The sequence below is a fragment of the Carcharodon carcharias genome, chromosome 21 (genome assembly GCF_017639515.1).
Source record: "Carcharodon carcharias isolate sCarCar2 chromosome 21, sCarCar2.pri, whole genome shotgun sequence".
NCBI classification, from domain to species: Eukaryota; Metazoa; Chordata; class Chondrichthyes; order Lamniformes; family Lamnidae; genus Carcharodon; species Carcharodon carcharias.
In genome coordinates, this window is record NC_054487.1 from 81,363,720 (window position 1) to 81,386,801 (window position 23,082).

The window sequence follows — 23,082 nt, forward strand, 5'->3', positions numbered from 1 at the left end:
CAGCCCCTGTGGCTGCCTCCGAAGTCTTTCCAGAGGCATCAGGTCCAACTCCTATTATCACCTGACTGTGCCCCAGAATGAAAATCCCGGGTTTGCTGGCACTTTATTCCAAGGCAGGTGGGCCGAGCATGGAAATTTCCCTATTCCCAGTATCCGCCTCACAGATGAAAATCCAGCCCATGCTAGTTGTACTGCATAGTGTACCCAATGAAGGAAAGGGTAGACATTGGATCCAACGACAGAGGCATGAATTGATCACACTGCTCCTGCGTGATACTGAGCTTCTTGATTGTTGTTTTAACTATTTCCATCGTGAAAGTGTTCAACTTATCACTGGTGACCCTCAGAATGTTGATGGTGGGGTCTCAGTGATGATTGTGCCATTGAATATCAAAGAGAAATGGCTTTCACTTGTCTGAGATTTTAAAAAAAATGAATATTATGACAAATGATGGACAGGAAAAAGCTACTGGTCCTTCCAGCTTGTCCCATATATTCATGATATCTTGAGTATTTTTTAAAATTCATTCATGGGATGTGGGCTTTGCAGGTTGGGCCAGCATTTATTGCCCATCCCTAACTGCCCTTGGGAAGGTGGTGGTGAGCTGCCTGACAGGCAGAAAATTCTGCCCTAAATGACTGAGCCTCCATAGCCCTCTGGGGCTGAGAATCCCAAACATTCACTACCCTCTGAGTGAAGAAATTCCTCCTCATCTCAGTCCTAAATGGCCTACCTCTTATTCTGAGACTGTGTCCCCGGGTTCTAGACCCCCTCAGCCAGGGCAAACACCTGTCCTGTTTTTACCCTGTCGAGCCCTATAAGAATCCTGTACGTTTCAATCAGATTAAAATTTTTGGTTTATTTTAGGAGGTCCCACTGCCATGGATAAAGAAACTAAAGCAATTACCAATAGTGAAATTGTCTCTATCTCCAAGAAGATCACTATGCTTGAAATGAAGGAACTAAACGAACGGCAAAGAGCAGAACATGCTCAGAAGATGTACGAACATGTGCGAAACACATTAAAACAACTGGAAGAACGGAACTCTGAACTTGAAACAAAATTCTCCGAAGTATGGTGCACTGGTTTTTGTGTTTTGTGTGTGAGAAAATAAATTCTAATAGGCTTATTAGCATTCAGGTTAAACATTGTAACAAATACACAGGTAACTTTATCACATTGTGTGAGCATAGATCCAGAGAATCATTGCAGGCACCATTGGCTGAATGGCCTTCCTCTGTTTAGTAAAATTCGATGATTTCTCACCAGCATTCCTTTTTAATTGTGCTGGTTTTAACAAATTTTAAAATAATCTGTCGATCTAATGTTAGGTAATTGCTTGCTGCTTCCTAATAGTTTACCAACAGTCTTGTTGATTGGTATTTTTTCAAAGTGTTGCTCAGTTCATTCTGAGTTGTTCCCATTTGTTAATTCGTTGCTTTTTCCTACCTTCTTTGTTCTTTCACATGATGTGGATGTCGCTGGCAATGCCAGCATTTGTTGTCCATCCCTAATTATCCTTGAACTGAGTGGCTTGCTCAGCCTTTTCAGGAGGTAGTTAAGAGTCAACCACATTGCCAGAGTCACATGTAGGCCAGACCAGGTAAGGATGGCAGATTTCCTTCCCTAAGGGATATTAGTGAAAATCCAGATGGGTTTTTACGACAATCAGTGATAGCTACATGGGCCAGCTTCTGAGACTAACTTTCAATTCCAGATTTATTAATTGCCATGGTGGACTTTAAACCCATGTCCCCAGAGCATTAGCCTGCACATCTGGATTACTAGTCTAATGACTTTACCATTACATCACTGTCTCCCCCATTTTTCATCACATGTTTTTCATCTAAACTTTAGCATCCACATAACAGATGGGTTTGTGATTACTTAGTTTATTGCTACTTGCCCTTCATTTGTGATGTCCTGAAGTATGCTTGCTGTACAAGAACATAAAATAATAAATAGGAGCAGGAGTAGGCCATACAATAAATAACATCATAGCTGATCTTCGACCTCAACTCCACTTTCCCACCCAATCTTATATTCCTTGATTCCCTTAGAACCCCAAATCTCGGCCTTGAATATACTCAATGACTGTGCATACCCAGCTCAGTGAGGTACAGAATTCAAAATACTCAAACCCTTTGGAGAAAGAAATTTCCCCTTTAAATAATGTTGGGAGCTTGGAGCCTCCACACCCAGGCTGCTTACACACTCCACTGTGGATCGCAAAATGCACTGTGAAACTGACCCCTATGTGAAAAGACAAAAATCCCTCGTAAAGTCACGCATGGGTTGGGTGTGTGTTTTGTGAGCCACGAAAATGCGCCGGTCTGGTTTTCCTGAGCCCAGATGAAAATTTATCCCTAGAAGTTTGCAAAAAGCAATGAAGGGGATTGAACACTGGTGAATTCAGCCTTTACTGTGTAGGAAAGTATCTGGCTTCCACTTGGCACTTGTAACATAATAATCCTTGTCTCAGTGGTAGCACTCTCACCTCAAGTGGAAGCCCCACTCCAGACACAATTCACCCTGATACTTCAGTGTAATGCTAATGGAGGGCTGCACTGTCAGAGGTGCAGTTAAACCGAGACCTCGCCTACTCTCAAGCGGATACAGATGATCCCATGATACTCTTCAAAGAAGAATTAGGGAGTTGAGTGTGTCAACTGTGACTTAGTTTGTAGCACTGTCATCTCCAAGTCACAAGGTTTCAGATTCAAGTCCCAATCCAGGACTTGAGCGCAAAAATCAAGGCTGACATTCCAGTGTCGTATTGAGGGACATGATGTCTTTCGCATGAGACATAAACCAAAGCCATAGTTGCCTGTTAAGAGTGGATGTAAAAGATCCGATGACACTATTTCAAAGAAGAACAGGGTGTTATCCCCTATGCTGGCCAATATCTATCCCTCACAACATCACAAAAATAAATGATCTGGTCATTATCACATCGCTATATATGGGAGCTTGCTGCGTGCAAATTGGCTGCCATATTTCCAATGTTACGGCAGGGATTGTGCTTCAGAAGCACGGCACTGGCTGTAAAAGTTTCGAAACAGATGTCCTATGGTCATTTCTTTCATTTTCTCTTCGATATTCCTCCCTGAACTAACATCTCTAGAACCTGATTATCTGGTAATGTAAATCATTGGGTGGGATTTTCCAGCCCTACCCTCCGCCAGGATAGTGCCGTTCCGCCGAAAGACTGGGACTGGGCCGCCGAACCTCCCGTGTTGGATCCTGCCATGATGGGGCTGAAAAATCCCGGCCATTGCTGTTTGGGGGATTATGCTGTGCACGAAATAGCTGCCACATTTCCCTACGTCACAACAGTGAGAACATTTGAAAAAGTACTTCATTGGCTGTAAGCTGCTTTGGGACCTTCTGGGCTACATATATTTAAGTCCTTTCCTATTATCAAGATGTAAAATTCATTTTATGGTATTCAGCAACATCACTGGGGGATGTGTGTTTCAATTCCGGATTGTATGCTTGTGAATCACTTACGTGAAACTATAAATCTTTCCATTCGGGGAATAGGATATGAGCTGAATGTTTGTCCATATGTCTGTTTTGCAAAGTTTTTCTTGCTTTTGTTTCCATTCAATTATTAACAGTTATTCTCTATCTCTTTTTATTTCCAGGTAACCAAAATAAACCTGGAGGCCCAGAAAGTTGAGCAAAACCTGAGAGACGAGTTGGCAAACAGTGTAAGCCAAGCAGTGAGTGATGCAGACAGGAGCCGCATCACAGAGCTGGAGAAATCGGAATCTGAATTAAAAATTGAAGTGTCCAAGTAAGTTAGCAGTGCTGGAAAATGTCATATTGGTCATTATTATTCAGCTTGTAAGAAAAGAGAGTGAAATAACAACAGGAAGTGCTGGAAAAACCCAGCAAATGTATCAGCATCTGAGTTTTCCCAGCACTTTCTGTTCTTATTTCAGATCTCCAGCATCCGGAGTATTTTGGTTTTATAGAAGACAGAATGAACTATTTTTTGACACACACTTCCTTTCAGTTCCCCAGTCTGATACTCCCTTTTGGTATCTTGGATAAATCATTCTTCTGATACTTATATCATCCTCCATATACCTTACTGGGCTAATTCTGGGGAGACTCGCATTCACACATAAAATATCACTCTGACCGTTGTAATGATACCAACACTTGGTTTCATACCGTTCAAAGCCCCAGAGCCAACATTGTGTCAGGTAGCTTCTCCTGGGCTCGCTCGAAGCTCCGGCTGTTGAACTGCGATAAACTCTTCACAGGAGCAGATTATGTCACAGCAGTCATCACGTTTTTTTGGTGATTTGCAGTGGTATTTGCTTTCCAAAACAGCTCAATGGGGATTGTAGCATTGGAAAATTTGAAGGACAAAATTGTTTCCTTCTGGTTTTCTTCTGGCCTTTAATTGACCTCAGGATCTGTTCCTTTCAATTAACCTGTAATTGACCCCAGAAAGGTATAGAAATTAGACCTTTTGTCCTTAAAGAGACAAACTAACATACCCAGCCGCACATTTTGATACATTCTCTCCATTCACCTGGGACCTCAATGAATAATGGGACCAGCTGTGTGCCTTTTTAACCAATTAGAAAGAACCAGAGGGAACAATGGAGAATTAAATGAGATGGATCAGAGTCAAATCAGAAGAGGAAGTGAAATAAAGAGAAGGAAAGAATGATTGAATTAAGAGAAAGAAAAGAAAGACAAAGGAAAAGTGAGAAAAATAATTTTAAAAATCTCTTAGGAACAATTTACGACTTGCAAGACTGAGTCTCCACAATTTAAATTGTTTCCTTTCTGGGCTGGAGAGATTGAATATCATAATTAAAAGAGTGCGTATGCAGTTGCATATCAACCCGAACATTCTGCAGTGAGTTTACTGGGCAATTAATGTACAAATGCAGCAATATTGTGAAACTTACAAGCTGGTTGAGGGTGAGCTTCTGCACTCATGAGGCTAATGGCAGAGGAGCGTAAATCGCCCAGCAACTTGTTGCAGTTCACAACTCATGGGGCATCTCTTCCTCACTACAAGTTGCCAGACGATTTGCACACTAATAATAGTGAATGCCATTAAACTCACTGGTATTTTGCCACAAAATTGTAGCCCATCGTGTATTGCCTTGTTTCTATTTAACATAGTCATTTTTTTTATTTTTCAATGGGATATGGGCATCACTGGTAAGGCTAGCATTTGTTGCCCATACCTAATTGTTCTTGAACTGAGTGGCTTAATTTCAAGAGGGCAGCTAAGAGTTGCTGTGGATCTGGACTCACTTGTAGGCTAGACCAGGTAAGGATGACAGTTACCTTCTCTAAGGGACATAAGTGAACCAGACGGGTTTTTACAACAATTGATGATAGTTTCATGGTTACCATTACTGAGATTAGGGACAGAATTTAGCCCTTGATTGGTGGCAGTTTAAAAAACCTCAAAAATAGAAAAATAAAAAAATTATTAACATGTACCCCTCATGTGACAATGTCACATGATATGGGACATGTTAGTAAATATGACACAAAGTTTATTAAAGAAACCTCATCCCGCCAGTGGATAAGGTTACATGTTTTATCTACTGCCCGCCAGGGCTCTTGGCCTGCCCACCAGCCTTAAGGTTGGATGGGCAGGGTCTTTAATTGAGTCAATTATCCTGTCAATGGCCTCAATCGGCCATTGACAGGTCGGCGGGCGGACAGCTGATTTCACTGTCCGTCCGCCTTCCTGAATATTTAAATGGGGCGGGATGACGTCGGGGGTTCCACCCAACATCATCCCGCATCATTTTTGCGTCGGTGTGCAGGCCCCGCCCCCAACTTGCCGACGGCAAAATTCTGGCCTAGATTTCAATTCCAGGGCCAGAATTGTCCCGTTGGCATGGGGGGGTTGCACGCTGACGCGTAAAATGGTGTGCAGTGACGTTGAGCGAGCGTCCCGACATCACTGCACGCCACCGCGATATTTAAATGGGAGGACACGCAATGTTCTCGGATGCGCAGCCACCATTAATTACTCATGTAGTTAAGATCCTTGAGGCAGCAATTGAATGCAATTTTTCAGGGCCCATGCGATCTTCAGGTCATCACACAGGCACAAAAGACAGGCAGATAGGAGACATTTGTGTAAACCTCATTCATGGGTGGGGTGAGAGGGGTCGCTTGTGTTTTCTGTCAGGTATTTAAGTATGCAAGTTACTTGCCTGAGTGAGCAGGAGTACTTCAAAACTCATACCAGCTGCTTGGACAGGAGTAAAAGCCTTCAGGTCAGGACTCTACAGTAAAGATCATTTTTGGGGCCTGCAGCTTTCAGGAAGCTTTCCCTTAGCCTGGGAATGAGAGTTGTGCTCTCCACTGGAGGCATCCCCTCTGAGGAGGAAGGGAAGAGCAGAAGGGGGATGAGGCCAGGAGTCCACATTCAGCCTCCAGGGGAGCTACCTTTGGCAGGGGAGGCGCAGGCACAAGGGCTGCAGGGCCAACAGGGAGTCCAAGGCAGAAGGGGGTGCAGAAGACATCACTATCCTGCTGCCAGGGTATACAGGTGGCGAAGCAGCTATCTCAATATGTCTGAGGTCCAGTGCCAAAGGAGGCTCTGTCTCTCAAAGGAGACAGTCACCACCATCTGTCAGATGATAGGCCCTGAGATCTGCGCAAACTGTGTGGGTGAGCATCCCATTCCAGTGGCGCTAAAGGTCATGGCTGCCCTCAACTTCCATGCCTCCAGCTCTTTCCAGGGGTCGTGGTGCAGATCTTTGACTTTCACCATTCTATACTCTGGGTGTCAGTGTCACACATGCTGTGGGTGCAGAACCCATCCTAGCTTAACCCTCTCAGGGTTAACTAGACATGGGCAATATCTGCTGTCACACCCAGCGATGGATACATGCCATGAAGGATTCAATGCCATTACTATACTCAGAGTTGCAGGGGGTGGGGAAGGATGTCGGCCCCATTAAGTGACTTAAGGCAACATGGTACTCACCCTTACTGAGCGCAGGAGATCATTGAATCTTTTACGGCACTGGACCCATGTGCGCTGCACCACATCATGGGATCGACACTCTCAGCCGCCTCCTCCCACACACGTTTGGTCAGGTGGGGAGGCCTCCACCTCCCGTCCCTTGGAAGAAAGACCTCCCGCGGCGCTGGCAGCACCTCCAGGAGGGAAGCTAGGCACTCACCCGAGAAACAAGGGGCACATTGCCCTGCTGCCCTACCCTCTGGCGTGGCCTGCCCCAATTGCCTTCCCTCCAGCCTGGTCTACCCTCCAGACTTACAGGCTGCACAGTAGCCCTCTGCTGTGGTCTTCTGCTGGCCATTATGAGCAGCCTTCATTTAAACAGGTTGCCAGTGGACCCAACGGTGTGTGCACACCCGCCGCCCGCCCACTCCCACTATCCTCGGGAGCCGAGAAATACGCTAGGCAGGCCTTAATTGGCCTGCCTGCGTAAAATGACGATGCGGACCTGATCGCAGGCGGTGTTCGGTTCCATACCCGCCCGCCCACTCCCACTTGGCCCGACATGGGGAAAATTCTCCCCCAGATCTTTAATTGAATTTAATTACCAACAGCTGCCATGTACCCAGAGCATTAGCCTGGGCTTCTGGATAACTAGTTCAGTGACATTACCATTACACCACCATCTCCCCCTAATTTGAAGGGGTTCTGTGTGTGTGTTAAAAGGTACTGCCTAGAGCAGTGCAGGTTTCAAATGCACTAATGTCACTATATTATATAAATAAATGTTAACTACATTCATTGAATGTCCTTATTCATCAGGTTAAGAGATGTTGCGGATGTAGCGAAAATGCAGGTTTCAGCCTTGGAAGCTCGCCAGCAATCTCGGGAGAAAGAGGTGGAGGCCCTTAGGAAGCAAGTGCTGGATTACCAGGTTAGGACGTTTTTCACTTTTTGCCTTTAAAAAAGTTATTCATTAACAAAAACACATTAACACGTTCCTGGTCAGACTTTACACTAATCTGACAGATCTTCAGGATGAACAGATATTTGATTGGTCCAGTTTTTTTTCTGTGAATGAGAATGTTTTCCAAAATACTGACAAAATTATTAACCTGTGTTTCCTTTTAATTGCTTCCTGCTTTGTGAATATAACATTTGAGTCAATTGCAGAAATTTTTTAACAGTTGGTTTATTTCAGAAGTCGATATTTTGCGCTTTATAACTGCACAGTTAATGCAAAGACACAAGGAGAGCAGTGTTTTAAATTCTACTTCAGTTACCTAACAATGGACTGCTTGGCTAATCCGATGTTCCCTGCTTGTATTCTCACCTGAGAATTTTAACAAAAAATGAATACTGTATTGTATACCCAAACTCCTCCCATTAAAACAAATACATTCATTATAGATCAATGTCATTATATTTGTGTATTTTCTTTAACAATGTCAAAAAAAATTATTCTTCTATATCTCTTTCTAAGTCTATCCAGAATTTAGCACAGTCATTTTTATGCTTCAACTGGAATTCTTACCACATGGACAAATGTGGCTTTTTTTCAATTTCCATCGGTTACATATTCTAGAATGACTTGGGGTTTATTTTCATCGTTTGTGCATTTTAATGACATGTTAAGGAATCTTTACTTGAAGGCTTATATTGATTGCCTGAGTTTATTGGTCAGTTCACCAGTCAATAGTAATGGAAGATTATCTTTGTGTGGTGTAACCATGTGTATATGACCTAGGTGTGCTTGATGCTGACCTTGGGTCCCCACACCAATGCTTTAAGCAAAATACCGCTGATACTGAAAGTCTGAAATAAAATGCTGCCAAAAGCCTCAGCAGGTCAGGCAGCATCTGTGGAGGAAGAAATTGATTAATATCTTAGGTCTCAGTGAAGAGACCGAAGAATCTGGGCTTTTCTCCTCTAAGCAGAAAAGGTCAAGACGATATTTGACAGAAGTGTTCAAAATCATGAACCGTTTTGATAGAATAAATAAGGATAAATTGTTTCCAGTGACAGAAGGGTCGGCAGCAAGATAGGGCAGATTTAAGGTGTTAAACAAAACAAGTAGAGACAAAATGAGGAATTTTTTTTAACATGCTGGGTTCTTGTGATCTGGATTGCACAGTTTGAAACATTGGTGAAAGCAGTTTCAGTAATAACTTTCAAAAGGAAATTAGGTAAATACTTATTTATAGGGCAATGGGGAAAAGCGGAGCAGTGGGACTATTTGGATAGGTCTTTCAAAGAGCCACAGCAGGCCCAGTGGGTAAAATGGTCTTCCTCTTTCCTGTATCATTCTACGATTCTAGATCAATGTCCTGGTTCAGATGAGACAACACTGATCTGAAATATTAATTCCGTTTCTCTCTCTGTAGATGCTACATGACCTGCTGAGTGCCTTCCAGCATTTTCTTTTTTTTTTAATAAATATTCTTAAAGCCCAGGAGCATCAAATCCACCAAAAGAATTGTTTAAAAAATTGCTACAAGGGTCATTATGCCCATTATGGCTGTGCATTGTCTGTATAAATGTCTCTATCATATTCTCCTCATTTAGGCACAGTCAGACGAGAGAGCTCTCATTGCAACACTGCATCAACACATTGTCGCATTGCAGGTGAGTGAAACCACTGCTGTTAACAAGCTGGAGGCATTTGCAAGCAAGCTGCAAAAGATGGATGCCTACAACCTGAGGCTGATGCAGCGACTGGATGAGAAGGATCAGGCCCTTTTCTATGCTCGACTAGAAGGCAGAAACAAGGCCAAGCACCTGCGGCAAACCGTTCAGTCCTTACGCAGACAGTTCAGTGGGGCCTTGCCCCTTTCACAGCAGGAGAAGTTCTCAAAGACTATGGTGCAGCTGCAGAATGACAAACTGAAGATAATGCAGGATGTTAATCTTGCGCAAGAGGAGAGGAGAGTGGCAGAGGACAAGGCATTGGAACTGCAACTGAAGCTGAAGGGACTAGAGGAATTAATAGGATCATTAAAGGATGCAAAAGGAGCACAAAAGGTTAGAAAGTTTTAAAACCAAATGCTGTTGTTGCTTCTTGACATCTATAATGAACTGACAGATATCTTGCGGAATTGCTTGTGGGAAGTCAGTGTATATAATGAAGTGTGACTGGAAGTAATTTTGACACTTCAGGAAAGACACACTAGATGCAAGACTTTTAATATACAAAATAAGTATTGACACCACTGTGCCAGCCAATGTGTTGGTGAAACGGTGGGATTTATGGCAGGACTTAACAGCAAACAGTCCATTTTACAGCAAACAAAGTCTATTTAAAAGAGTCTCAATGGACTACAGCAAAGAGAATTCCTAACTGAGCCTACAGCAAAGTGCCCTGATAAAAACAAGATTATTTCTCTAATAAATACACACAGTGGAGGATATAGTTACATATTTTTTTCTTTATTCGTTCATGGGATGTAGCCATCACTAGCTCAGCCAGCATTTACTGCCCACATCTGATTGCCCTTGAGAAGGTGGTGGTGAGCCACTTCCTTGAACCACTGCAGTCCATCTGGTTCAGGCACACCCACAGTGCTGTTAGGGAGTTCCAGAATTTTGACCCAGCGATACAAATACATTACAAATGATGTGGGTAAAATCAATGTAAGTCACTTACAGCACTGTGGCCTCCAGGCATAATTGGTGGGGAAATCATCTCCATTCTGGCTGGGACTTTATACAGCCTTTAATATATGGACAATCATCTGTATCATGATACATGGGGAGACAGAACTAAGTGGAGTCTTCAGGTGAAGTGGGATTAGAAAGCAGGGCATAATTTTAAAGCCACACATTCTGTTGTTTATTTTATTCCATATAACTGAATACTATTAATAAGTAGATAAAACATTTTGGCAAGGTACAGTAATTTGGACAGCAGTGAAGTAGAATTGATTGGAGCAAAGAAGCTTCTGTGCAGTACAGACTGAAGTGCTGGAAGATGCAAAATTAAAGTACCATCAGTGCCAACAGGGTATAATTGCCGTGTGACGAGCTAACATAGGCCATTTCCATTCTAAATATGGACATAGGAACTTATAATGGAAGAAGTTGACACAAATTGTGACTAATAGGTGATAACAAGAAGTGAGATTTTGTGGAAAGGAGGTTTGCACAAATTGTAGATGCAAATAATTGTTTAAATTCAGTTGTAGTTGTTAGTATACGGAACTTGTTTGAACTTTTCCAGATTTGACAAATTGGCTGACAATTTATAGACATGTCATTTCAGGCAATTGTATTTTCAAATTGTTGGTTTTTATTTGTTTTCCCAATTTCAATCTTTGTAATTTTTCGGTGCCATTGCATTCACTTTCTTTTCGATAGGTAATCGAATGGCACAAAAAAATTGAGGATCTCCGCCTCCAAGATCTCAAAATGAATCGATGTATGAACAAGCAAAAGGAAGAAATAAAATACTTAAATAATATAATAACTGAACAGGAACACACCATCAACAATCTGGAAGAAGAGACGGTTCAACAAAACAAGGTGAAAATCAGTAGCCTATGACAAATATTGGCATTGCTAGATTATAGAGACCATTTTGTCCATCCAGGTCACTTTCTACTGTCTTGCTAGTCACATGATACCTTTGTAATTGAGTGGTTGATTAATCATGGCAATCGCTATCAATTAGTCTATATAAGATATAGGCTTGACATGAGGAAAGCCCTCAGTGATGGAGAGCTTTAAAACCATGAGTTGAAAGTTGCCTGTTCCTCCCAAGTTTGCGGCAGTTATTATCATGTCTCAAATTACTCCTCTATCTCAAAATGTTACTTTCTGAAAGAATTAATTCTAATTTTCATTTGCATGAATCAATATTAACTGCTTCCACCACCTTAGGAAGACTGTTCCTTAAATTAACCATTTGCTTTCTTTACCCAATTCCAACAGGCCCATGAAGAGCGGCAGATGGCATGGGATCGCAGAGAGTTAGAGTTACAACATCAGTTGGATATGTACGAACATCAACATAATGAAGTACTGAGTGCTGCTCAAAAGGTGGATGCGTTCTTTGGTTTATAGATAATACATGTAAAATTTAATATAAGATACAAATTACAATGACTTTTTCAACCAATTAGGTCAATGTATTCTATAAGTGAGGGGATAACATCTTTGTGCAGTTTCTAGTCACATAACCCAGGATAAATCATAGAATGATACAGCACAGAAGGAGGCCTTTTGGATCATCGTGCCATGCTGTTTCTTTGAAAGAGCTATCCAATTCATAACGTTTCCCTCCTCTTTCCCCCCAAAGACACAAAATTTTTCCTTTCCAAGTACATATCTAGCTCCCTTTGAAAGTTGCTATTATAGATGCTTACAGCACCCTATCAGCCAGTGCATTCCAGATCATAACAAATTGCTACTTAAAATAAATTTTCTTCATCTTTCTCTGGTTCTTTTGCCAATTACTTTGAATCTATCTCCTCTGGTTTCAATCCCTCCCACAAATTGAAACCGTTTCTCCTATTTACTCTATCAAAAACTTGCATAACTCTGTACAAAAAGGGCAGTGCCAAATCTATTGTGCTATCCAGTTCCTCATGCCAAAGTATTTTCTTTCCAGAAATCTCAATAGATTTAACTTAGCAGGCATTTTGAATATGAAAGCAGCATTTGAGGAATAGAATATACTTTTGATATGGTAAAATGTGTCTTTAATGCTTACGAACATTAGAGTTTGCTGTACTGATCGTATACCATTCCTGACAGTTTGAGGAAGCTACTGGCTCCATTCCAGACCCCAACAAACCACTTCCAGAGCAGCTAAATGTGGCTTTGCAAAAGATCAGAGAGCACATCTACATAATTCTCGAAACTCAAGCAACTTGCAGGACTCTAGAAGAGGTAAAAGAAAAGCTAGAATTAGCAGTTTGTCATTTAAAATATGTCAATAAAGCATACAACAAATTATTGTGTTAACATTTGGGGTGGGGTGCAGGTTCAACCATCTGGCACTCCCTCTCTAAATTCCTTTGTTACCTTGTTACCTACATCCCCAGCTTGGTGACCGCCGACCCCCCCCCCCCCCCCCCCCCCTACCGCCAAGGTTCTATTGTTGGTACCTTCTTATTCCTCATTTACATGCTGCCCCATGACGACATCACTGAAAGCACAGCATCAGTTTCCACACGAATGCTGATGACACCCAACTCTCTCCAGACCTTCACTGTCTCTAAGTTATCAGACTGCTTATTCAAATCAAGTACAATAAAGTTCCCATGAAGCCTTGCAAATGGTGAAATCATGAACAATGAGCATGCTTTCCCGTGGGGCTGCATTAGATAGGTTCCAGCCATGTGAGGGGAGAATTGGTTTGGGCAGTTACTCTACTCGAAATTGTGGTGCAGTACCTGTATCCAAAAGACCAGGGAGGCTCTGAGCAATACTTGAGTGAAGATTTCAAAATGAACGCAGCCATTATTGCAGCGAGGTTCGGACTTTCCTATGTTAATCCCTTTATTTGGGCTGCACTTCAGTTGCAACCATTCCACTCTCTGCTCCATTATGGCTGTTGTCTTGCGGGAAAAGATGACAAAGGGAGAAGAAACCGCGGATGAGTGAACATTGCTCACGCGATGCGCAATTCTGTGTACAAAGTGCAAAGCGCGGGTAAGTGAAAATGCGATCCAGGAAGTCACAAATGGCAGGACTTTACTGTACTGGATGCGCAGAAATTTCCTCCAACTAATTTTTCTAGACAGAGACAAAACATTTTGAATTTCACATGATGAAAGACAGGAAATCAGTGAGGATAGGGATGATATAGCATGGCACTCAGTTGGAGTTTGTGCTGGTTGGAATTTGACAAAGAGGGAATTTGAAAAGCCAAATGTTGAGGTAATGAAATCATGAATAAAGGAGTCACCAAGGGTGATGTTAAGATGGAGTAGACATGGTCGTTGTTTTGGAATTGGAAAAATGTGCTGTTACCAATGTTCAGCATGTGGGATTTGAAGTCATAGCTAGAAAGTGCTATTGGGAGTGTCCTGCTGGGATGTTTTCCTTTAGCTTGAGACTGAGTAAAAAATGAAACAAATTAGAAAATGGCAATAAGTGCACAGTAGAAGAAGGAATTACTTCCATTAGCATTGGAAAGTCTCAGCATGTAACTAAGCATACTTTTAAAAAAAAAGTCATACAAGATGATGAAATGTCTTAGAATCGATACTGCTGGAATCCATTTCTGGATTTTTAAAAACTTTATTTAACAAATCTTAAAGTGTATTATGTTGATCAAATTTTGAATTTATTAGCACAAATTTTCTCTTCACAGAAACTTAAAGAAAAGGAAGCATCTTTGTGGAAGGCAGAGCAGAATGTGCTGTCCCGAGACCAAGTTATAAATGAGCTGAGACTTCGACTACCTGCTACAGCTGAGCGAGAAAAGCTGATGGTGGAGCTCAGTACTAAAAAAGAGGATGATACAGAAAGCCGGAAGGCACTGAAAATAGCTCATCAGACTATCTGTAATCTGCAGGCCAGGCTAGATCAGAAGGAGGAAGTCCTACAAAAATACCAGCGGTTGCTGACGCGAGCTCACCAGGTCAGGAAAATTATGCTATTGTAAAAAAGAACGAACTTGCATTTATATAGCCCCTTTCAATACCTCAAAATGGGATAGATTTCAAACAGATCTAGCAACTCAAGACTGGACATCCATGAGGTGCTGTGGGCCATCAGCAGCAGCAGAATTATACTCAACCACAATCTGTAACCTCATGGCCTGGCATATCCCCCACTCTACCATTACCACAAAGCCAGGGGATCAACCCTGGGTCAATAAAGCGTGCAGGAGGGCATGCCAGGAGTAGCACCAGGCATACCCAAAAACGACCTGTCAGCCTGATGAATCTACAACTCAGGACAACTTGCATGCCAAACTATGTAAGCAGCATGCAATAAACAGAGCTGAGTGATCCCACAACCAACAGATCAGATCTAAGCTCTGCAGTCCTGCTACTTCCAATCATGTATGGTGGTGGGTAATTAAAGAACTCACTGGAGGAGGAGGCTGCACAATTATCTCCATCCTCAATGACGGGGGAGCCCAACACATCAGTGTAAAAAGATTTAAGGCTGAGCATTTGTAACAATCTTCAGTCAGAAGTGTCAAGTGGATGATCCATCCCTGCCTCCTCCAGATGTCCCCAGTATCACAGATGCCAGCCTTCAGCCAATTTGATTCGCTTCATGTGATATCAAGAAACGGCTGAAGGCACTGGATATTGCAAAGGCTATGGGCCCTGACAATATTCTGGCAATAGTATTGAAGACTTTGCACCAGAACTTGCTGCGCCCCTAGCCAAGCTGTTCCAATACAGCTACAACACTGGCATCTCCCGGCAATGTGGAAAATTGCCCAGCTATGTCCTGCACATTAGTAGGCCAATTACCACCCCATCAATTTACACTCGATCATCAGTAAAGGGATGGAAGGGATCTTCAACAGTGCTATCATGCAGCATTTGTTTAGCAAGAACCTGCACACTGACGCCCAGTTTAGGTTCTGCCAAGGCCATTCAGCTCCTGACCTCATTACAGTCTTGGTTCAAACATAGACAAAAGAGCTTAACTCCCGAGGTGAGGTGAGACTGACTGCCCTTTTACATCAAGGCAGCATTTGACCAAGTGTGGCATCGAGGAGTCCTAACTAACTGGAGTCAATGGGAATCGGGGGAAATCTCTCCGTTGGTTGAAGTTATACCTAATGCAAAGGAAGATGGTTGCAGTTGATGGAGGTCAATCATCTCGTTTCCAGGACATCACTGCAGGAGTTCCTCAGGGTAGTGTCTTGGCCCAACCATCTTCAGTTGCTTCGTCAATGACTTTCCTTCCATCATAAGGTCAGAACTGGGAATATTTGCTGATGATTGCGCAATGTTCACCATTCACCACTCCTCAGACACTGAAACCGTCCATGTCCAAATGCAGCAAGGCCTGGATAATATCCAGGCTTGGGCTGACAAATGGGAAGCAGCATTCCTGCCACACAATTGCCAGGCAATGACCATCTCCAACAAGAGAGAATCTAACATTTGCCCCTTGACACTCTGTCCCACTACCATCACTGAATCCCCCACTATCAACACCCTTGGAGTTACAATTGACCAGAAACTGAACTGGACTAGCCATATAAATACTGTGGCTACAAGCTCAGGTCAGAGGCTAGGATTCCTGCGGCGACTAACTCACCTCCTGACTCGCCAAAGCCTGTCCACCATCTACAAGGCACAAGTCAGGAATGTGATGGAATACTCTCCACTTGCCTGGATGAGTGCAGCTCCCATATTCAAGAAGCTCGATACCATCCAGGACAAAGCTACCCACTTGATTGGCACCCCATTCACAAATATACGCCATCAATGCATGGTCACTGATGAAGATTCATTTATTTAAAATTATAACTGAGTGGGTGTAGAGATGTTAGGAACCATTTCTTTACACAGCGATGAAAGTTTTGCAGAAGTTAACACAGAGATCATTGGACCTTTTTAAGGGATAAAAACGGATAGGCATTTGGAGCAGAGGATGATGCAGAGTTGTGGGGAGAATAGGGCAATCGGATTAATCTAGCAAAAAAAGAGCAATGGTGGAATAGTCTACTTTTCTGCTTTAAACTACTGTGATTCTTTAGGTAAGCAGGAAAGAAGAGCCAAATCCTTGCTGTAAGTATTCAGTTGTGTACTGATTTGCCAAACCCTAATTATCTGAAAATCAAATGCCAGAATACATAAATAATCAAGTCACATAGATTACTTAATGTGCTTTTTTCACACTTAACAGGATCAAGAAGAAATTGCAAAGAAACATGAGGAGGATCTTAAAGTATTGCACCTGAAATTGGATTCATATGCAGATGCATCACTCAATAAATTTAAACAAGCTGCAATGGTTAGTTTAACTTAAAGTCTTCAGATCATTTTGTCAGTAAAGATAATGAGTGAATTTTTTGTGTAATTCTTTAAGGCTGCTGTTTACTAACTAGAGTTTTCCATTTGATGTACCTTCATTAGTTTTCCAATTTAACATGTTGTTGAATATTTTTAAAGGGAACATATGAACCATAAAAAAATTGAGACAGTCTTTATCTGCCGGGGACCTTGCGGCATCCTTGCCATAAAGGCAGCCTTCAATATTCAGAAATTGGCTCTTTAGGTTGGGGGCGGTTCCAAGAGGCATTCTTGCACAGGAACCAAACTTAGACACAGGGCTACTACATTGTAGCCCTGATTTTATGACAACTCCCCACCCCAGTTCCCGGGCAGTGGCTCCTCACTGGAAGCACATGATCACAGAATCACCATGTCTTCTCTGGCTGTCATTTTGCATTGTACCACTTGTAGTGGCTCCCTCCCACTGTTACAATGGTGTATCGTTGCAATTTAATGGTGATCTTGCACTCCCATGTCACACCTGATAGCCCGCCTTCCTCTCTTTGCCACCACAAATTCTGATGTTATTCACATCCATTTTGTTATTTAGTTGTGCTCTTTTTATACAATAAAAATAATCAATATACTGTTCGTAGAGACTAATGGTTATAGTAGCTGACATGAGCAACCTCAACATGGAGATACTGTAATTCATTCGCAGACAATTATTATTAATGTTAACGTGCCTCTGAGATGTCGTTGTTCCACTTTACATGAAGAAAATTATTTCTCACCCACACCATTTGACCCCACTAACTTCTGAAGGTTGATGTTGGAAGATGTACTATAAGGCTACACGCTATGAATCTAATTGTAGAATAAACCCATGAAAAGAAAACATCCAAAAAGAAACAGCAAATTTGAAACAAGAACTCGAAATCTGGAAAGACTGAGAAAGCCAGGCTTCCTGGTGGAGAGAACAGAGTAATTGGATAATGGAAAGAGGGTGATCCGGTTTCAAAACTGTTAAAGCATTTTTGTTTTTGCACCAGGAGCTGATGAAAAAACCGTCCCTTCCGGTTCCAACGTCCAAACACCTGGCACGCCTGGCAGAGCTGGAACAGACCGTTTCAGAGCAGGACAGTTCACTGTCGGCGCTGGTGGACAAACTGAAGAGAGCAACAAAGGAAATAGAGAAACAGAAAGATATTACTCAGCTGAAAATGAAGGAGCACAACACTGAAAAAGCAAAGTAAGCTCTCAGCATGAGCTAAATATGGCTCTTTCTGGCCTTGTGTAATTTGCATATATGTTTTAACTCAGTTTACTTAGCTTTGAAAATAATTTTAAAGGTCATTATATAAATTTCTAGACAAATTAAAATTTGGTGGTTCTTCATTCCAAACAGTATGGGAGTAGAGCTTAGGCAGTAGATTGTGGGGAACCTAAGTACCGATTATAGTCCTACTCAAACTAGGAATTGAGTAGGCCATTCAGCCCCTCGAGCCTGTTCCACCATTCGAACAGGCCAAGGCTAATCTGGATCTCGACTCCACTTACACACCCTTGTTCCATATACCTTGATACCCTGACCTTAGAGCTTTAGTTTTGATTTTTTCAATTGTCACTGCCCATTCTCCCCCCACCCACCACTACCCCCAGCGTCAACAGCTTTTTGCGGGAGAGGGTTCTAGATTTTCACTGCCCTCTGTGTGAATAAGTGTTTGCTGACATCACCCTTGAATTCCCTAACTTTAATTTTAAGTTGATGTCCTTTTCTTGTGAAAGCACAAACACAAAAATTACATAATAACATTGCAAACGGAGCTGAATATGGTACCCTTCTGCTACAAGATCTATGCCATTGACCTAGCCAGTTTTTCCCAGCTAACACCACCATAACAGCTCACTTGCTGTTTGTCAAGCACAATTGGTTTTCTCCCACACACACTGACAGCAATTCAAAAATAATACATTGGCCATGAAACACTCTACAATCTTGAGGATGTGAAAAGTGTGAAATTTTTGGTTTGGGAATAGACCTTTCACTGTAACAGATTTGGGACAAATTCTCCTGCCACTCTAAAGGAGTAAGTTTAATCAGTCACCCGACTACTTGGAAAGTTAGAGTATAAGTTAGAGGGGCACAGGTTACTATTAAAAGTAACAACACAGATTAACAAGACTATAAAAGTGGTTAGGATCTGGAATGCATTGCCAAAGAACATGGTGAAGGCAGGCTCAATCGTGGGCATTTTAAAAGGGAATTACCATTATCTGCAAAGGAAAAATTGGCAGAGGTATGGGGAAAAGCGAGGGGAGCAGCGCTGGGTGAATTGCTGTTGCAGAGAGCCAGCACAGGCACAATGGGCCAAATGGTCTTCTCCTGAGCTGCAACATTCTATGATTCTTTGATTACAAACGAAGCACTCAACTACACTGCTAGAGGAATAGAGTTCAAAAGCAGAAAACCTATGTGAAAGTGTGTAAAACCTTGGTCAGACCACACTGGGAGTAGTAGTGTGCACAGTTCTGGTCTCCGTATTATTAAAGGAATATAGAGGTACTCGAGAATGTGCAAAAAGATTCACAATGATGGTTCCAGAGCTGACAGGTTGTACCTTTCAGGAAAAACTGAACATGTTGGGGCATTTTCCTCTCGAAAGGAGAAGACTAAGGGATGACCTGGTGGTGATCTTTAAGATAATGGAAGGATTTGATAGGGTAGATTTGGAGTAGATGTTTCCACTTTTTGGGGAAATCCAAAACTAGGGGCCATAAATATATCATAGTCACTAATAAATCCAATAGGGAATTCAGGAGAAATTTCTTTACTAGAGAGTGGAGAATGTGAAACTCGCTACCACATTTGGGGTGGGGGGGTGTGCTGGGGGACTGGTTTGAGGCAAAAAGGATAGATGCACTTAAAAACATGGGGGAGAAAGGAATAGAAGGACATATTGGTCAGGTGAAATAAAATAGGGGTGGGAGGAGGCTCATGTGGAGTGTAAACACTGATATTAATGCTGGCATTTGGGCTGAGTGCCTGTTCCTGTGCTGTAAATATAATGTATTTAGACACTGGAGCATCAAACATTCTATTAATCTTTTATTTAAAGTCTTGAAGGGAAGCACGCTACTGAGGTAAAGAAGCTCCACGATGAAGTAGATGAGCTGAGGTGTACCCAGCTGCAGATGGAGAAAGAGGTGCAGTGCTTACAAAATGAGCTGGAGGCTCAGAAACAAGCTAACGCAAGGGCACCCACAACTACCATGAAGAATTTAGTGGACAGGTTAAAAGGTCAACTGGCTTTGAAAGAGAAGCAGCAAAAGGTAAATGTTATAAAATGCAAAGAATTGACTTGAATTTTGAGTGACTACTGTCTGTTACTGTGGTGCTTTGCACCATATTTCTTAGCAATTTCCACGTGCTTGGAAGTAGCCTTTTAATGTAAACTACTACCTTGTGAACTGGGCTTCCTATTTTTATCCTAGAAATAGGTTGCCAATAAGATAACTGGTTAAAATTTAAGAACACAATTGGGTATTATTTTCTCTATTTGCTAATGCAGCTCCCACAACGTATACATTTTACACTTATCCCAGAAAGTTGTCTATATTGGATAAATGGCACTATTTTCCATTACCATATGTGCCAATCTCAAATGCACTGCCTAATAATTGCTAAAAATGGGAACTATCTTGTCCAGTTAAATTCTTCTTCAGATTTCAGGCAAAGTCAGCTTCAGTCAGCTGTTCACAATTGCAGGAGTTAGGGGAGAAGGTGGCTTAGTGGTAATGTCACTGGATTAGTAATTTAAAGAAACCCAGGTTAATGTTCTGGAGAAATGTGTTCAAATCCCACCAGGGCAGCTGGTGGAATTTAAATTCAATAAATAAATCTGAATATAAAGCAAGTCTCAGTAATGGTGACCATGAAACTATATTACAAACCCATCTGGATTCACTAATGTCCTTTAGGGAAGGAAATCTGCCTTCCTTACCTGGTCTGGCCTACATGTGACTCCACGCCCACAGTAATGTGGTTGACTCTTAACTGTCCTCTGAAATGGCTGAGCAAGCCATTCAGTTCAAGGACAATTCGGCCTGGGCAACAATAAAAAATAAAGTTATCTCATTGCTACAAACAGAAGCTTTTTCTCCAAAGTTCTTATTCCCATTCTATACCTTGTAGGCTCTGAGTAAAGCACTGTTGGACCTTCGAGCTGAGATGACATCCCATGCAGAACAGCAAATTATAAACCAGGCTGCACAAAAGGAGGGCCACCTCAACGTTCAACAACTTGTTGATAAGCAAACTAAAGAACTAAGGGTGAGTCTTCAAAAAATATGTCTAAGATTATCATTCACCCTATTAAGCTGTTTAACAATCATCTTGGGTTCTTTTACATACTGCAGCAACTGAACCATGTTAACGCATCAGAGTTTTTGTAGATTGTGTGTTCACTGAGGTGCAAGTACATGTTTGTGCATTTTTATTCAAGGTTTTCCAGCAAAGAGAGCTAGTGGCCTAAGCAAGAGAATAAGCAGGCCTCGAGGCCTTCTGATACATAGAGGTTTCTTTTGTTGGACTGTTTTCTAGAGGGTTGGAATTAAAAAACATAGCAGTTATGTTAAACTTGTGTAGGACCTTGGGTTGACCTCATTTGGAGTGCTTTGAACAGTTCTGGTTTCCATATTATAAAAAGGATAGAGAGATACCGGAGAAGGCGCAAAGAACATTTACAAGGATGATATCAGAACTGAGAGGTTATACACATCAGTTAAATAATTGAACAGGCAAGGGGCGCAATCTTCTGCCCCTGCAGGAGGCAAGGAATGAGGCGGGAGGGCCTGAAAATTTGGTGGGTTGGCATCAGGACTGATACCTGCCACCTTCCAGCCGCCAGTAAGTTCTGGGCGGAAGGCCCATTGGTTGACCTTCCCACCCTGTCTCCACTAAGTCCCTTAAATAGCCAATTGATGACCAATTAAAGCCCTCTACCTGCCTTCACTGCAATCTTCTCAGCTTCAGGTGGGCTTGCTGATATGTAGTCGGTGCAACTGGTTAAACTGTGTGGGCTGCATATCACATGTGGGGGTGGGGCAAAGGGTGGTCCTTTAATCTGCACTGATCTGTACATGATCGAGGACATGGGGAAGGGGGATGGCCACTGACAGCCACCCACCAACCCTTGCTGCTAACCCCATGGCCCCCTTCTCCCTGCAGCCCTCAGCCTGCGAGACCTCCCTGCTACCTCCCTTCCTAGCACTTACCTTCTTCCTGGATTTCTCCGTGATCCTGGGACTTTCAGGGTGTTGTTTCAACAGCAGCCACAGCCTCCTCCATGGCGCTGCCGAGTGCAAGAGCTCCCAGCCTATGATTGGCTGGCAGCTCTTGATGGGCAGTATGTCATATTCTGGGGTCCTCAGTCAGGAGCACGGCCTGCCAGTGGCCACATAACTGCCTGAAGGGCAGAAGATACAATGGGCCTTCCTCCTCACAGTCATGGAGATGTCACTGCTTTTGCAGGCAGTGCACAAGACACCCGCCACAAATGGAAGATTCCACCCTCAGGCTCTTTTCTCTAGGAAAAAGAAGGCGGAAAGGTGAGCTGATTGTCATCTTAATATTACGAAAGGCTTTGATAGGGTAGACGCAGAGAAGGTGTTTCCAATTGTGGGGGGGAATACCAAAACTGGGGGCCATAAACATAAATTAGTCACTAATAAATCCAATAGGTAATTCAGGAGAAAGATTTTTACCCAGAATGGATAGAATGTGGAACACACTACCACAAGGTGTAGTAGAGGCGAATAACAGGTACATTTAAGGCAATGTGAGATTAAGTCATCATGGTTATTCTGATAGGGTTAGGTGGGGAGGGGGCTACGGGGGTGGGAGGGAGAGATGAGCCTCATGTGGAACTTGAACATTGTTATGCAGCTTTTTGGGCCAACTGGCCTCTTCCTATGCATTCCATTTAATGTTGTACCCAGCCATAATCATCTCAGTTCCAGGACATCACTGCAGGAGTTCCTAAGGGTAGCGTCCTAGGCCCAACCATCTTCAGCTGCTTCATCAATGATGATCCCTCCATCATAAGGTCAGAAGTGGGGATGTTCGCTGATGATTGCACTATGTTCAGCACCATTCACGACTCCTCAAATACTGAAGTAGTCCGTGTCCATATACAGCAAG

The 23,082-nt window shown here is 42.5% G+C and overlaps 1 protein-coding gene across 4 annotated transcripts in view; it reads left to right on the top strand.

Moving 5' to 3' along the window:
* Positions 1 to 23,082, top strand: part of cep290 (centrosomal protein 290) — a 134,978-nt gene that overhangs the window by 78,197 nt on the left and 33,699 nt on the right. For all 4 annotated transcript variants that reach the window (XR_005946488.1, XM_041216221.1, XM_041216222.1 and 1 more), the window contains 12 exons: positions 869 to 1,074; positions 3,650 to 3,801; positions 7,789 to 7,900; positions 9,532 to 9,987; positions 11,320 to 11,484; positions 11,893 to 12,000; positions 12,718 to 12,852; positions 14,282 to 14,551; positions 16,792 to 16,899; positions 17,933 to 18,132; positions 20,000 to 20,213; positions 21,076 to 21,213. Coding sequence is in view for 3 of the 4 variants with exons in the window: in XM_041216221.1 (XP_041072155.1) it covers positions 869 to 1,074; positions 3,650 to 3,801; positions 7,789 to 7,900; positions 9,532 to 9,987; positions 11,320 to 11,484; positions 11,893 to 12,000; positions 12,718 to 12,852; positions 14,282 to 14,551; positions 16,792 to 16,899; positions 17,933 to 18,132; positions 20,000 to 20,213; positions 21,076 to 21,213 (2,264 nt within the window). In the remaining variant the exon portion in view is untranslated. The remainder of the gene's footprint in view (positions 1 to 868; positions 1,075 to 3,649; positions 3,802 to 7,788; positions 7,901 to 9,531; positions 9,988 to 11,319; positions 11,485 to 11,892; positions 12,001 to 12,717; positions 12,853 to 14,281; positions 14,552 to 16,791; positions 16,900 to 17,932; positions 18,133 to 19,999; positions 20,214 to 21,075; positions 21,214 to 23,082) is intronic.